This window comes from Thermobia domestica, chromosome 4, assembly GCF_964235325.1.
Source record: "Thermobia domestica chromosome 4, izTheDome1.hap1.1, whole genome shotgun sequence".
Lineage (NCBI taxonomy): Eukaryota > Metazoa > Arthropoda > Insecta > Zygentoma > Lepismatidae > Thermobia > Thermobia domestica.
The window spans coordinates 331,726,396-331,742,484 of NC_137457.1; the positions used below are offsets into that span (position 1 = coordinate 331,726,396).

At 36.5% G+C, this 16,089-nt stretch overlaps 1 protein-coding gene across 3 annotated transcripts in view; it reads right to left on the bottom strand.

Annotated features, from left to right (window-relative positions):
• Window positions 1-16,089, bottom strand: part of LOC145684462 (peripheral plasma membrane protein CASK-like) — a 547,766-nt gene that overhangs the window by 14,174 nt on the left and 517,503 nt on the right. For all 3 annotated transcript variants that reach the window (XM_081756883.1, XM_081756882.1, XM_081756885.1), the window contains one exon: window positions 3,353-3,475. In XM_081756883.1, the coding sequence (XP_081613009.1) occupies window positions 3,353-3,475 (123 nt within the window). The remainder of the gene's footprint in view (window positions 1-3,352; window positions 3,476-16,089) is intronic.

Consider the following 16,089-nt stretch of genomic DNA (forward strand, 5'->3'; position numbering starts at 1 on the left):
AGAAATAAAGTCTTTTTACATGCAAAGCTATTCATCAATTAATATGTATATACATGGATTTATTAAAGATCTTTATCATCTACTCTCTACTGACGGCTTGTCTTGATCACTGGAAAACCAGAGACGATATGTTATCATCACTGAAAAACCAGAGGTGGTATGGCATACCACCCCATACCAACTCACTTCGACCACTGGTTTGACATGTTTGTAGCTAATTTATTTCACTTAAAATAACAATCTATGTAAATTATATATGAAGGACAATATCAACTAAACGTCCTTAACGGTTGCGTCTACATATATCAACCGTGGAAACAAACTTTCCAATGAGGTATTGGTCAACTTCTCGCAAAAACTCTCACATGACACGGCAAGTTTTGTGTTTAAGGTTACCTATAATTTGTAGATTATTAACTTAGACTCCTTACCTTCCTTTAGATAACCACATAAAAATAGTCTCGTGTTGTCAAATCGCAAGTTGAAAGCCACATCTTTATCATTTCATTTAATAAGCTGCCCTGGAAACCTGACACAGACCGAAGCGATATTGTCACAATTTGAGTGGCTGATAACACCAGTTTGTTGTACATAAAGTTCAAATATGTTCGTCTCAACAATATTTGGTCACAAAAATATTCAATAATGTAACCTCAAAAGTTTACAGAGTGAAAAAGCGATTTGACTGAACCAGAACTCGAACCCGGCATCTCCGGCATACCGTGCCGATGCGTGGACCAGTACGCTACTCAGTTCGCTTCCCAGAAGAGCCAAACACTCTTTTCACTCCTGCTGTCGGTGCTTTTCACTTAAACCACATGACTTGCGCCACAGCCTAGTTGCTGTGATTGGACAATACAGTGTCTGAATATTGAAAATACCTTTCTGACGGTTCTGACGGCTGAGAGTGTTTTGACGGTTGTGAGGGCAAATATATTAAATATATAATTTGCTCTCACACAGTGAGTTGAATGCGAATGAAGACAAGGCGAAGGTCAGTTGTTGGTGTGGATATATCCAACGTACTACCTTATTGTGGCAGTTCAGTTACACAGTGAAATTGCGTAAGGACAGAGTGAACATCGGACCTCCACAGAGCATCATAATGGCGTATATGCTGTAAGAGTTCAAACTGGGGTCAAACGCCGCTGCAGTGGGCCGGAAGATATGCCAGACCTTTGGTGAGGGTGCCGTGACTACGCGGACTGTGCAGCGGGGGTTCAACAAGTTTGAGGACGATGACAAAACATTCGAAGACGCACCACGTGCCGGAATACCAACATATGTACAAAATGAAGATATTCAGGCAGCAATTGAGTGAACAGTGGCCAGACATGTAAGGAACTGGGACTAAAATTCAGTGTGAGTGAAGAAATTATTCCGTAGCATCTCCATCAACTTGGGAAACATCACAAATTGGGTCGATGGATCCCACATGATTTGACTCCGGGCCAGAAGGCAACGCGAGTAGACACCCGTGTTTCTTTGCTCTCTCGTCTGAGGAAGGAGCCATTTCTGGACAGGGTATTGACGTGTGATGAGAAGTAGGACCCGTAAGAAGCTCCACGGCGCCGTAATCATTGATTAGCATCTCATGAACCGGTTTCAAAACAGTCGAAACCAGCACTGCACCAGAAGAAGGTCTTCCTGTGAGTTTGGTGGACTGCTCCCGGCATCGGTAACTGCTATCAGCTAGTCAGAGCATCAATGCAACTGTGTACTGTCAGCAGTTGAGCTGCGTTCAAGAAAAACTCGAAACTCCACTTCTGAATCGCTAGCACTTCTAAATCACAAAGGGTCCTCCTGTTACAAGACAACGCTAAGTCCCACATGGTTAGGATGACCCGCGATACCATTATATGCCTTAGATGGGAAGCACTATTACATTCGCCTTTCCCTTGGACATTGCACCGTAAGATTATCACCCATTCCACTCCTTTGACAATCACCTTAGAGGAGGTCAGTTCAAATCCCTAATACAGATGCAAAATGCATTTGATGCCTTCTCTGCCTCCTAGCCCATCCGTCCTACCGCGATGGAATCCATGGCCTTCCTGGACGTTGGCAGAAGGTCGTCGATGATGGTGGGGAGTATTTGTGATCTCCCAGGTACGTCTTCGGTGACATATCGATGTTCGAAGGTGGTGGGTTAGAAAACTACAGAATTTCCTTGGTTACCTTCTTTATATATCTATATCTATATCTATCTATCTATCTATCTATCTATCTATCTATCTATATATATATATATATATATATATATATATATATATATATATATATATATATATATATATAATTTGTTACCGAAAACACTAAACACAGAATTACCGCACAAAATAGTACACTATGAGCACTTTCGCTATACTCTTCATCAAATAAAGAGGGAACAAATAGGTACAGAAGAAAAGAAAAATTAAAATACATGGAAAAAAGCTAAGCTGAGAAGGAATAAGCGTTCCTCTGCTCTCTACCAACTCGTCCTGCTACCTTTACATTACTTTACTAAACTCATCTACTTACAACCTGGTAATATTACCATGTAATCACGTGACCCTACATTCTAATATGACACTAATTTCGATGCTTCTCAGATTTTTCTCTCTTAAATTTTCCTTGCCTCTCCCCATACTTCTTTCTCTTTCTATCTGATGAATTGTTTAACGAAAGTACTCACAGTATGCTTTTCCTTTTTTTAAGAGTTGTGATTACTATTTTGTGATAAGTAACATATATACACTAAACTATCTTATGACTGTCAAATAAAACTGTTTCTCGGGATGCTATTTACTCCGTAATTATATGACGCAAAAATGAAATGAGTTTTCTTCACGCCAGACTGAGAAAAACAACACAAAGTAGTTAGAAATGTATTGGTATGAAATTGTACAACATACTGCCTATTGGAATTAGACACATATGAGTTAAAACTTTCTCATGTGGCACACATACGTTGAACAATCGTTATGAATGTATCGTTCTAAAACGATTTTCAACGTTGAACTCTTCAACACAAAACAGCTGTTCATCCATTTCAACGATATTTTAACATTGAAATCTTCAACAGAAAACGGTTATTCAACCACTTCAACCATATTTCAACATTATGAACACGTATCTGGGCTACATGGGTTGGAAAGTGTCTGTAAAAATAGCTAATAAGTAAAATTAATGTTGTCCAGTGTTACTGTGGTGAGTCGATAAAGTAAGATTTTACTTTCGTGGTTTGTACTGTTTTCGATATCATCGATTCAATTAAAAAAAGGAACAGAGTATAAACTTGAATTCTTTCACTATGTGTTTCTTGTGCTTAGTTCTATCAAAAGAAACTGCTTAATTGAATACTACATACCCTCAGCCACCTGTGATTAAGAATTTCTTGTATCGTTATTCGCTGCCTTTGGTCCACTGTTAACATTCGCTGTATAAGATCTTTCGCTGCATCGCTAATGAACTCCCACTGAGGGGTATTTAACTGAAAAAGAGAAGAAAAACACCATATACATACTATTCAATTCATGACACGCTTAACAATGTTATTAACGATTTTATTTATACTAAGATTTCTAACTATTATTAGAGAATGTCAGTGGTGTTATTTTAATTTCTTAACAACCTGTTCTGTACCTGTCTATCTATCATATATATATGAGAGAAAGTAGATTGATAAATAGACAGATAGATAGATATCTCTCTCTTAGATTAACAAACAATACAAGGTACACAAAAGCAATTCTACTGGATACCACAAGTGACAAGTAGGGACCTACACAGTATCTTAATTATAGGAAATGTGATGAAGTTAGGTACCACTGCTTATATCTTGGAAACGCATTATCCAAGATAGGTGGTTGTCAGAAATATTGGGAAGACTTTAATCCAGCAATGGATCAACAATTGTTGTTAATGGTATATATGCGTTTCAAATATAATTAACCCTGAGCACTACACTCATGTTATCCCAGTTCTCATTCTTGAAATCTGAGCATTTGAGATTAAGAAAGAACGCTTATACCTTGTTCTGAGAAATCATATGTTTAACCTTGTAGCTGTAAGAATTTCTGAAAACAAAGATAGTTAAACTAAAAGTTAGTGTTCCTGGGTATAACTGGGTAAAATTTTCTATTATATCTGGGTATAACAAACGGTTCTGCGAACTCGAAATATTTTAACAACCGGTTCTAGCGAATCGGTGCGAACCGGTTGAATAGCACAAGTGCTGGAATGCGAGCTCGGAGTTAATTCTCCACCCCCCCCCCCCCCCTCTGTTGTCTCTTAAAATCCCTATAATTTGAAGACATATGCTTTCTGGATTGTGTGATTAGATTATAGTCACTTATGAACATCAATTTAAAAGTCGTATCAAATAAGATTATACCTATTTCAGTCAACGTGGGGGGGGGGGGGGAGGGGACACTTGCAAGAGTATTGCCGATCTCTCACTCACTTTTAATTCCAATTGTTGAATCGGAACTTTCGGTTGTTCCATAGAGTTTTGATCACGGAGGTTAGAATAGGAATATGTAATAAAAACATGCCGAAGTCATCAATGTTTTATTGCCTTACTGTCTTTTTTCTTAATTCTCTGTGACTTTTCTGTGAATAAGATTCCAGATGAAAGTCGAAACCACTGAAGTGCATGAATTACGCGTGTTCAGTCAATGAAATTCGGGTTTATATTTGGATGAAGGGGGGGCCAAATATTTAGACAAGGTAAGTGCTAATTGAAAATATTAAACCTAACCTAACCTAACCTAATATTAACAGAAATCAGCGAAAGTGTAACATTTTTTCAATAAGAAAAAAAGGCTGTCTCTATAAACTTAACACTGATCGAAATTAGAAGTGATCCGGGCAGGCTAGAGGGTTAATTGGGGTAGATGATAACCAGAACATTCTATAAATCCCAATAAGATTAACAACATTAAAATAAATAAATCAATAATAACAAAAATATAAACTGTATCATAGGGAAATGACACAAAAAGTTTCGAGACTTCTTGGCTACTATTTCCAAACTAAGCACAGTATCATACAACTAGTTATCATAAAAGATCAACCATTTCCCGAAGTACAGAAGCACTGATTCTTCTTTTAAAAAAACATTTAAATATTATTAGTTACTAATTGTTTCTCCCAAGCCTTCGACTCGTCTAGAAATTACCCGCACTCTAGCAACATCTCTTGACGTGAAGTAGAAAGCAGCGCGGTTAGCGGTAACTGTTACCCTAATTGTGAGTTATTAGGAGCATGACTCGGCAACTATTATTATATCTATGAGTTATTAAAAGCATGACTTGGCAACTATTAATGTAACTGTAAGTTACAAGGAGTATGACTCAGCGACTATTAGAATAACTGAGAGTTATTAGGAGCGTGACTCGGCAGCTATTATCCTAACTTGATTTAGGAACGTGATTGGGCAACTATTAGAATAACTGTGAGTTATTAGGAGTGCAACTATTAGCCTAACTGAGAATTATTAGGAGCGTGACTTGGCAGCTATTTCCTAACTGTGAGTTACTAGGAGTTTGACTCACAACTATTAGCCTAAATGTGAGTTATTAGGAGTGTAACCCGGCAACTATTAGCCTAACTCTGAGTTCTTAGACGCGTGACTAACTTGACTTAAGAACGTGATTGGACAACTATTAGAATAACTGTGAGTTATTAGGAGTACAACTATTAGTCTAATTTTGAATTATTAGGAGCATGACTCGGCAGCTATTTCCTAACTGTGAGTTACTAGGAGTTTGACTCACAACTATTAGCCTAACTGTGAGTTATTACGAGTGTAACTTGGCAACTATTAGCCTAACTGTGAGTTCTTAGTAGCGTGACTAACAGACTGAAGCGTCTTCATTTTATAATAAAGATATTGCAGTTCAAATGGGTAAATGGTGTTATCTTGACCTTCTTACGTACGGTGCTGGTTATTACTCACGACATTCGTCACGTAGGATGTTTGATAACAGATACATTGCTTCGTTTCACTATCAGTCTTACTGTATACACCAGAATGTCAAGGTGTTTAAGAACCACTTTTAAACCTAACTAACGTTACAAATCTTGTACCACGAAGTATGAATGCGCAGGTGAAAATAAAAAGAAATAAATATTCACCACAATTATCAAAAATCACATTCGATACGATATGGTATCACCAAAATAATTGAAGCACTTAGAGGATAAAGGTGTTATGTTAATTTTTTTGAAGCGTTGCATTCTGGCGGTTCATGCATGTGTTATATGCTAGTCATGCTACGTAACATATCATTTGCTGAGTCTTCGTCTGGGTGTAGATTTAGGAACGATGAAGACGGTATGTTAACGGAAAAAGTTGTGAAAGTCAATTATCCTGAAATATTCAGTGTGTTAAGAAATACGATAAATTGTTGTTAGCTGATGATTTAAAGATCGAATTGCCAATAACAAATGAACAATAGTGTGAAAGGTTGCAGGAAGATCCAAACAATATAAATGAATGGTACCAAGAAAATGGTCTTAGCTTAAGTATAAACAAGTGTATGTATATGACATTTACAAAACGTAGAAATTTTCATACATTTTCATACTCGATAGAAGGAACTCCACTTAAAAAAATAGTGAAAGATCTGGGTGTAAGCTATGATAGCTGCTCGACGTTTAAAATTCACAAGAAATGAAGCATACAGAAACTTAGGTTTGGTAGGAAGAACAGGTAGAAATGCGATGCATGTGCTCAAGACATTGTACACATCTTTTGTGCGGTCGAAATTAGAATATGTCAGCCAAATATGAAACCTGTATCATGTTACTTACACAAAAGATTTAAAGAGAAAATACAGACTAAATTCTTAATATATCTCACTTATAAACAGACAGGTCACTACCCAAAATTTGAAACAGCTGCTACCCTAGTACCAAATTTTCATTTTGAAACCCTTGAGCAAAAGAGAAACATTCTAGATGTATTATTTTTATTCAAAATCATTAACAATGAGATAGACTGTTCAGAACTAACAAATAAGATTAAAGTTAAGGTTCCTACCTTCAAAACGAGGCTAGCAAACAGTGATTTCTTTTTCTGTCAGAAAACCGGGACTAATGTACTACTGAAGTCCTTTATGTGGCGAATATGTACTTCTTGCAACAGATACAGCAAGGAAAATAAAAATTTAGGTATTTGTAGTATGTTTGTAAATGAAATCCGAGCTGAACTGCTGAACCATTTTAGAATACTATAAGGAATTCTGTAACTAGGCTCAAAGGTCTGTTGTATTCTTAAATAAATATAATATGATCATTTCATTTACCTGAATCTTAGTCGAGAGATCTAAAAGAAACTTTGTAATTAATCAGATCATTAGACTTTTGGCTCTACTCTGGAACCTTGGCCATGATTAATACAACAGCGTTAAAAAACAATGTAAATGGACTGAAGTCACTTAAAAGTTGCAGTATTAAATGACTCTTTCCGTGTCAATTCTTGTACAATTTTACGGAGAAGCGTTCCGTGCCTGAAAACTGCCAAAAATGATGATATATCTTTTATACTAATTAATTCCATTTTACTTTACATGATGCTTCTTTTTTTCTTTCTTCATCACCTACGATCAAAACGAGAGTCGAAAGCCAAAGCATTCTAAAGATATTTTCTGGAAAATTTTAGTCCAAATTTCTGGAATTGTAACTAAGTATAGGTAAAATAGTCGTCATAAAGTTGTATTTTCAAAACATTTTAGATATCAAATTACAGACACTGGAACTGTTACGTATTTAAGTATTATTTATTAGTTCCATTATTTAAATACAAATACAAAAAATTCATATTTCTACAAAGTTTATGTGACTTCATTTACGATAAATCAAGAAAAGCTTTAAACATTGCGTAAATAATTACGTAAAGAATTCAATAATGCCGCATAAACTTTTATTTTAAAGTCGTATCATTTCCGTGTTACAAATTCATCATATTTTCATACGATCTAAATAAACTTTGTGTACAATAACATTACACATCTGAACATTAATATGCACAATTTTAGTCCAAATTTCTACTCCTTTTACATAAAAGTGTGTCTAAAGATTCTTCCAGGTTATATATATAATCAGTCTAGGAAATATTTTTCAAACTACGGTCTGCGAAACACAAGTAGTCCTCGAGATCTGTTCTTCTAGTCATCGTAGATTGAATAAATAAAAAAAATACAAAATAAATTAAAAAAAGAAATTCAAGTAAATCACTTTATACACATTATAGTTGAGAATCTCAGTATAGATCATACAGCTTTATACAATACAGATTATACTAATACTAATAACTTACATAGTTGTATTATTATACATATATTTGCGATAGCCTACAATTCTTCTTCTTCTCATTATTATTATTATTATTATTATTATTATTATTATTATTATTATTATTATTATTATTATTATTATTATTATTATTATTATTATTACGTATTTTCTTCTGTTAATGCCAATATAAAATTGAGGAAAATATAAGTACTACTATTTTTAAAATATAAGTATACCGGTATTAACATATTTTCAAAACTTTTAAAAAAAATCTAAATTTGTTTTCGAACAAGATAATAATAGAATGGTCCGTAGAGCTTTCTGACTAATAAAAATAGTCCCCACCTGAGGAAAAAAAAAGTTTCAGAAACGCCAATCTAGTGTACAACGCGACACATAACAATTTAGTGTCCACAGAAAAATCTTTAAAGTATTTCATTTGAGATTTTAACTTTCTGAGCTGTACACTATATTGAAATATTCTTTTGGCAGAGTCAATAATAGTTCGGGTTTACTCCTTAACCAATTTTATTATAATAAATCTCTACAGAACAGTTTATAAAATTTGTTTGTAAAATAAAAAATAAAGTGTTTCCAAGTAAGTCCTTAGCACGCGTAAAGTGCCTTCGGATGATGAAGATTTTAGTTAAGTATGTACAAGACCCCTTTGCTCAAACCAGCTTTCAGAGTGTGTTTATTAAAGGAGTCTTCTATTCTTAGCGACCTCGGGAGACGGTTTATAAGGAAGCTCCTTCGCCCAATGCGGCTATCAGAAATGAGGTAGGATCAGGGAACTCCCTTATCAAATATTACCTAAGTAGTAGGTGTTGTAGGTTAGTTGATCAGTTGTGAACTCATACTTTGGTCCTCTTTTACTGGTGACTTCTGGGCGGTTCGTTCATCTTCGGTCTCTTCGGAGCCGGCTTCGTGTATTCCTGTTTCTTCCTTGTATTGTCTGCTTGTAATCGTCTTTATAGACAATAGCACGTGTTTACAGTTATAACACGTGCTCGAAGAAGTAATGCACACTGAAAGGTGGGGATCCTTACAAAATACATTCGGAATGCAATATTTTTATTAACCCCTTTCCAGCATCCATACAGGTGATATATCAAATTATGTTTATCTGAGTATTTGTTCTCCACTCTATATCATGTACAGAAGAAGAAAAAAGCATTCAGTTTTAGGCAGGAATGTATCGTATTGTTGTTGAACATTGTTTCCGCAGGGAAGGGAACAAGCGGGAAGAACAGGGAAAAATTAAAGAACAGAATAGTAGCTGTGAAGTGTCCACGTGGATATCTCGTTGATCACTTGATCCTTCATTCGAATATAACACCCATTTGCACCAATGGCGTACGCCCACCTTCGTCAAGACCACTGGCGGCTCAAGCTCATAGGTTTATATAATTTCAGGTCTTTGGATACATATCTCAATATGTTAAGTGTTTATTTTTGCATAATATCTTCCTGAAGAAGTGAAGGGATTAAACTCCGAAACCCACCTGAGTACGCCACTGACCTGTACACTTCTGTTATGTGTTGTTTCCTCACTCCTTCGTTCCTCTCTACCTAATGAGGTATATAGCGAAAGTACTCATAGTGGATGTATAACCATATTTTCACTATTTGCTTGTAATTCCTGCCGTTGTTCGTGTTTCTTTTTTCTTACTTTGCTTTACTTTTAGAATGTAACTTACTAAAAAGCGAGTTCAGTAGTAATGTTTTGTTATTTTGACTCAATAATTCACGTGGTCGTCATTGTTCGAAATTGGCCGTCCAATTCTTCTACAAAGATAGTCAGTAGGTATGTTTATTATTTCGATTCCATAATTCACGTTGTCGTCATTGTTTGAAGTTGACTGTACAGTTCTTCTAAAAAGCTAGTCAGTAGGTATGTTTGTTATTTCAATTCCATAATTCACGTGGTTGTCATTGTTCGAAGTTGATCGTCCAGTTCTTCTAAAAACCCAGTCAGTAGGTATGTTTGTTATTTTAATTCCATAATTCGCGTGGTCGTCATTGTTCGAAGTTGACAATCCAGTTCTAAAAAGCCAGTCAGTACCCATGTTTGTTATTTCAATACCATAATTCACGTGGTCGTCATTATTCGAAGTTGACTGTCCAGTTCTTCTAAAAACCCAGTCAGTACCCATGTTTGTTATTTCAATTCCATAATTCACGTGGTCGTCGTTGTTCGAAGTTGACTGTCCAGTTCTTCTAAAAACCCAGTCAGTAACCATGTTTGTTATTTCAATTCCATAATTCACGTGGTCGTCGCTGTTCGAAGTTGACTGTCCAGTTCTTCTAAAGAGCCAGTCAATAACCATGTTTGTTATTTCAATTCCATAATTCGCGTGGTCGTCATTGTTCGAAGTTGACTGTCCAGTTCTAAAAAGCCAGTCAGTACCCATGTTTGTTATTTCAATACCATAATTCATGTGGTCGTCATTATTTGAAGTTGACCGTCCAGTTCTTCTAAAAAGCCAGTCAGTAACCATGTTTGTCATTTCAATTCCTAATTCACGTGGTCGTCATTATTCGAAGTTGACCGTCCAGTTCTTCTAAAAAGCTAGTCAGTAAGAAAAAATATGGCAGGAATGCATCGTATTGTTGTTGTTGAACATTGTTTCGCAGGGAGGAGAGAACAAGCAGAAAGAACAGGGAAAAATTAAAGAACAGAAGTGTCCACGTGATATCTTGTTGATCACATGATCCTGCCTTCGAATATGACACCCATTTCCATCAATTCCGTACGCCCAAATTTGTCAAGGCCATTGGTGGATTCAAGCTTCCAGGTTCATAAAATTTCAGGTGTTTCTATAGATATCTTAATATGTTAAATGTTTATTTTTGCATAACATCTTGCTGAATGAGTAAGGGCGTTAAACTCCGAAACCTTCCTTGAGTACGCCACTGGCCTGGACATTCACAGCAAGTTATCTGTTCTTTCCTCATCATGTCATCCAGTCTCTACTTCATGACATATTTAGCGAAAGTATTTCTAGTATATCTTTTGTTTGTGTGATCATGTTTTCACTGTTTCCTGGTAAATAATTCATTGATATATTTCTGTCACTGTCCATCATTCTTCCTTTTATTTTACTTTGTTTTGAATGTAACTTACTAAAAACTTGTCAGTAGCATATTTGGTTTTCGGTTCCATAATTCACGTGGTCATCATTGTTCGAAGTTGGCCGTCCAGTTCTTCTAAAAACCTGGTCAGTAGCCATGTTTGTTATTTAGACCTTAACAATTGACATGGTCGTCATTATTCGAAGTTGATTGTCCAGTTCTTCTTCGAATATTAATTACGAAAATCGTAAAATCACAGTAGTATCAATTCTTATATATGTATGTTACTTTTCACAATGAAAAACCAGTTTACCAACACGGATTAGTTAAACGCACGTTGAGAAAGAAAAGGTGTCTACATAAGAAAACCAGGAAAAACCTAAAGACAGTAACTCTATCTGGTGATGAATGAAATCGAATTCCTCCATGTCGGAGTTTAGCATGCCTTTTCAGTACTAAGACTACATGGGACGAGGACCTTCAGTTAAGGAGGAATCCGAAACACTATATTGCGCTCAAATTTCAATTCTTTCCCATCGAGGATCGAATCTGGGACCCTAAGCACCAAAGGCGCTCTCACGCTAGCCACTAGACCAAGGGGAAGGGCTGGAAACAGGTGCAGAACTGACAAGTACTGTATACGGTATGTACTGCTAAAGAATCCATACAGTACTGACCAACCAGCCCTCCACTCAAACTTCTGCTTTGATATATATTATACAGGGTGTGTCCCAAAACTTACGAATTTTTTTTTTTTTTTTTTTTTTTTTTTACAGAAGATTTATTAACAAGATATGTGCAAAAGGTTAATATTCTTTAAAGTACTGTCATGAGCATCTAAACATTTTTTGTATGGACTTTGCCATGCCCGGAATGCTCTCTCAAAGGTCTCGACGGGAATTCCCCTTAAAACTGTTGTCATAGCTGCTTGGATAGCCTCAATGCGTCAAAATGGCGTCCTCTGAATACTTTGGGAGGGGGGACTATAGGTCAGCCCGGGACTATAGGGTGACTGCGGCAGCGTTCACATTATGCTTCGCCAGGAACTCACGTACGAGCACAAACGCGTGGCTGAGCGCATTCTTGTGATGCAGCAGCAAGGAAGCGGTGATGTCTTTTCGCACGCGAATGATCTGACCTACAACCCTCCCTTAATCTTGTTACCCGAGTATTAACACGTGTTGTTCTTGTACAAATTACAGACTTTTTTAAATACAAATTTTAGTCGTTATCTGATGGATGGATGGGTATGTGAAAGTTTGAAATTTTCATGATAATTTACAGCTGTTGATAGTTACTGCTGTGATGGCAAATTAACGGTACGCAGACTGGACAAAATGACTAAAATCAGCACAGCTTATTACCAGGTGAACATTTTGGAACCATTATACCGCCTTAATATCTCTTATACGCGGGTGATTCAGAAAGTAATGCCTCTAAGCCTACTATTTGGCCAATAGTACTGCAAACATTCCGAACTGTTTATCATTAATGCACTAAAGTTTAAGCTATCGAATGTCACTTGTTTCACTTTCCTATCTCTTCTCGTTCCAGAGCAATGGAGCAATCCATGGCATCCAGTGGTGACGTCTGGTTGAAACAGCGGCTGTCATTGAATTTCTGACTGCGGGAGATTGTGCGCCCAGGAACATTTATCGCCGGCGAAAAGTCGTGGATACACCATTACGACTCGGAAATAAAGCGTCTGTCAATGGAGCACCGCCACACGTCCTCTACTCCGCCAAAAAATTCAAAGTTGTTCCATCTGCTGGCAAAGCATTGTTGACATTCTGCCTCATCCTGCCTATAGTCCAGATCTTGCGCCTTGCGACTTGCCATGCACACTTGAGATCTGCGGAAAGTTTATCAAGAGGAATGGAACAAACTGTTCTTAAATGCAGTCTTCTTCAGTCAAAACTAAGATGCATAGCGTTAGGTTACAGACAGAACTTGCAGATCGAGCACAACTTCTAGAAGCATCGCGGTATTTCTCAAGATAGCAAGTGTAGGCATTTGACAAAATAGTTGGGTGAGAAATGTTTAAGTAAATGTAAACACTTCAGATTGGAAGAAAAGGAAGCAAATGTTATGTGTTAATTTGTGTTGTGGATTATATGTAGGCAACAAGTATTTACCTTGTTGGATATAGGTACAGTCTTGGTGTAGATGGAAGTAACTTGTGTAATTGGAAGTTGTTCGGTTTTAGGAGGTGTAATAAATACAATGGAAAACACGTAAGGCTTATTTAGTGAATGAATATAGAGTTGCATTGTTTAGTAGTAACGAACAGATTGAAAGAATATATAAGTTTCTCGATGTTACAACATGACGACAGTGTGTTGAAACACACAAGGGAAGATGCAGACATGACTGTGAGTTACACAGAAGCTTTTAATAGAGAATAGAAACAGACGGAGACGTATCTAGAAAGACTTATGAACTATTGTCAGGCTAACGGAACCAGGCAATCAAAGTTTTACTGCATTTCTCTCTGCCCCTTATGTGTCGTCAGTATTCTGAAACACTAAAAGGAATTGGCTGCACCCAGTAATTTATTTGAAATGGAATTTTGTGAAATCAGACAACACTTCATGCACCAATTTACAGCTGTATTAAATGTAAATGAAAAAATGTGACACTTTTATAATGTGGCACAACTGCCTAGGCAAACGATAAACTATTGTGCTACACAATTGAAGAGGCACGCGAACAGATGCAAATTCGGTTCACCGAAAGAAGAGATAATTCGAGATGAACTAATTTGTGGTAACAAGAGTGAAAGCATGGAGGATAAAAAAAAATGTGGAACAAGAAGACACAAACTCATTCTCCATACCTGAAACAAGGATCAATTGCTACAAGAGTGGAAAGAATCAATCATTGTTCCAATTCACAAGAAAGGCAAGAAAATTTATTGTAATTATTATCGAGGCATTTCTGTTATGTCAACATATAAAATCCTATCAAACATCCTACTAGCAAGATTAACCACATACGCAGATGGAATTATTGTTAATTATCAGTGCGCGTTTACGAGAAATTGATCAACTATAGAATAGATATTTGCCATTCGAAAAATACTTGAAAAGGAATAAGAATACAATACCTGGTACGTCACTACGACTCGGTAAGGTTGGGAAACATTATACGACATTCTTACTGAATTCTGAGTATTGAAAAAGCTAGTTACATTAATTAAGACGTATTTAAATGAATCCTAAAGTAAAGTCCGAACAGGAAAATTCCTGTTCACGAGCCTTCATGTCAAGAATGGCCTGAAACAAGGAGATATACTGTCACCCTTATTATTCAACTTTGTTCTCGAGTACACTATAAGGAAAATCACAAATAGCAACGGGTCTTGAGTTGAATGATATACACCAGGTCATGGCTGATGCTGGTAATGTGAATCTGATAGGGGTTGATATGAGAACAATAGAAAGAAATGCACAGTTCTTACTAAAAGCTTGCAGGGACATGAGTTTCGGAGTAAATTCAGAGAAAAGTAAATACTTGAAGGTTCGGGTGCATTAAAATAGCGAACATAGATGCATTAAAATATCGAATAATACTTTTGATAAAATGGAAACATTTAAATATCTAGGACAATATTAACAGACCAAATCCAAATCCACGAAGAAATTAAAAGTCAACTGAAAGAAGGGAATTTGTGTTAACATTCAGTTCGAAATCTCTTGTCGCCGCGAATTTTGCCGAGGAATTTGGAGCTTAAAATATATATAAAACAATAATCAGGCCTGTTGTGCTGTATGATTGCGAAACATGGTCGCTTACTCTGAGGGAAAAAACGCAGACTGAAAGTATTTGAGAATAAAATCCTGAAACGAATATTCGGACACAAGAGGAACGGGAGTTGGTAATGGCGGAAACTTCATAACGAGGAACTACATAATTTGTATTGCTTCCCAAACACTGTAAAGGCCAATAAGCCAAGGAGGCTCAGGTGGGCAGGTTATGTAGCCGGAATGAAAGAAAGTAATAACGCTTTCAAAGTTTTAACTGGAAATCGAATCGGAAAGTGAGCATTAGGAAGACCTAGGTGCAGATGGCAGGATAATATTAAGATGGATCTCGCAGAAATAAGAGTGCAAAGTAGAAACTGAATCCGATTGGGTAAGGACAGAAGTCAATGGAGAGCTTTTCTGAACGAAGCATTGAACCTCCGGGTTCCATAGATCATAAAGTTACTTAGTTAATTAGAGTGAAAACATTCGAAGTAGGATGCTGGAAGTGTGAAATTTAACGTTTAGTCATGCACTTTGTGCAGAAATAGTTAAACATTGTGAGCATCCAAAAACAACTGGATAATAACCTTGCTTTCAGTTGACTTTTAATTTCTTCGTGATCCTAGAAGAGTAGAAATCAAACATGAAAATTGGAATTTATTACGTTTTCGATTCCAATCTGCATTAGGGGGACAATATTGACAATATTATCACGGCAGTTTATAAAATGTCTACTCTGTCGAATTAGACATGCAGGTAACGTGTGACGAGATAAAGGTGCTCGTTGTTTCTTCTGTGGATAGATGAAACATTCAGCAATATGCTATCCAATTAACAAGTTTCTTGAGTTTTACAGATCGAAGCCTAATGAAAGAAAACAGTCATACAAAGGTTTCTTTTTTATATTTTAGTTTATTTCTTTAGTTTTCCCTACTGCAAGTGCTACCGGCAGTATCAACATTCATCAAGAGGTTGCTCACAA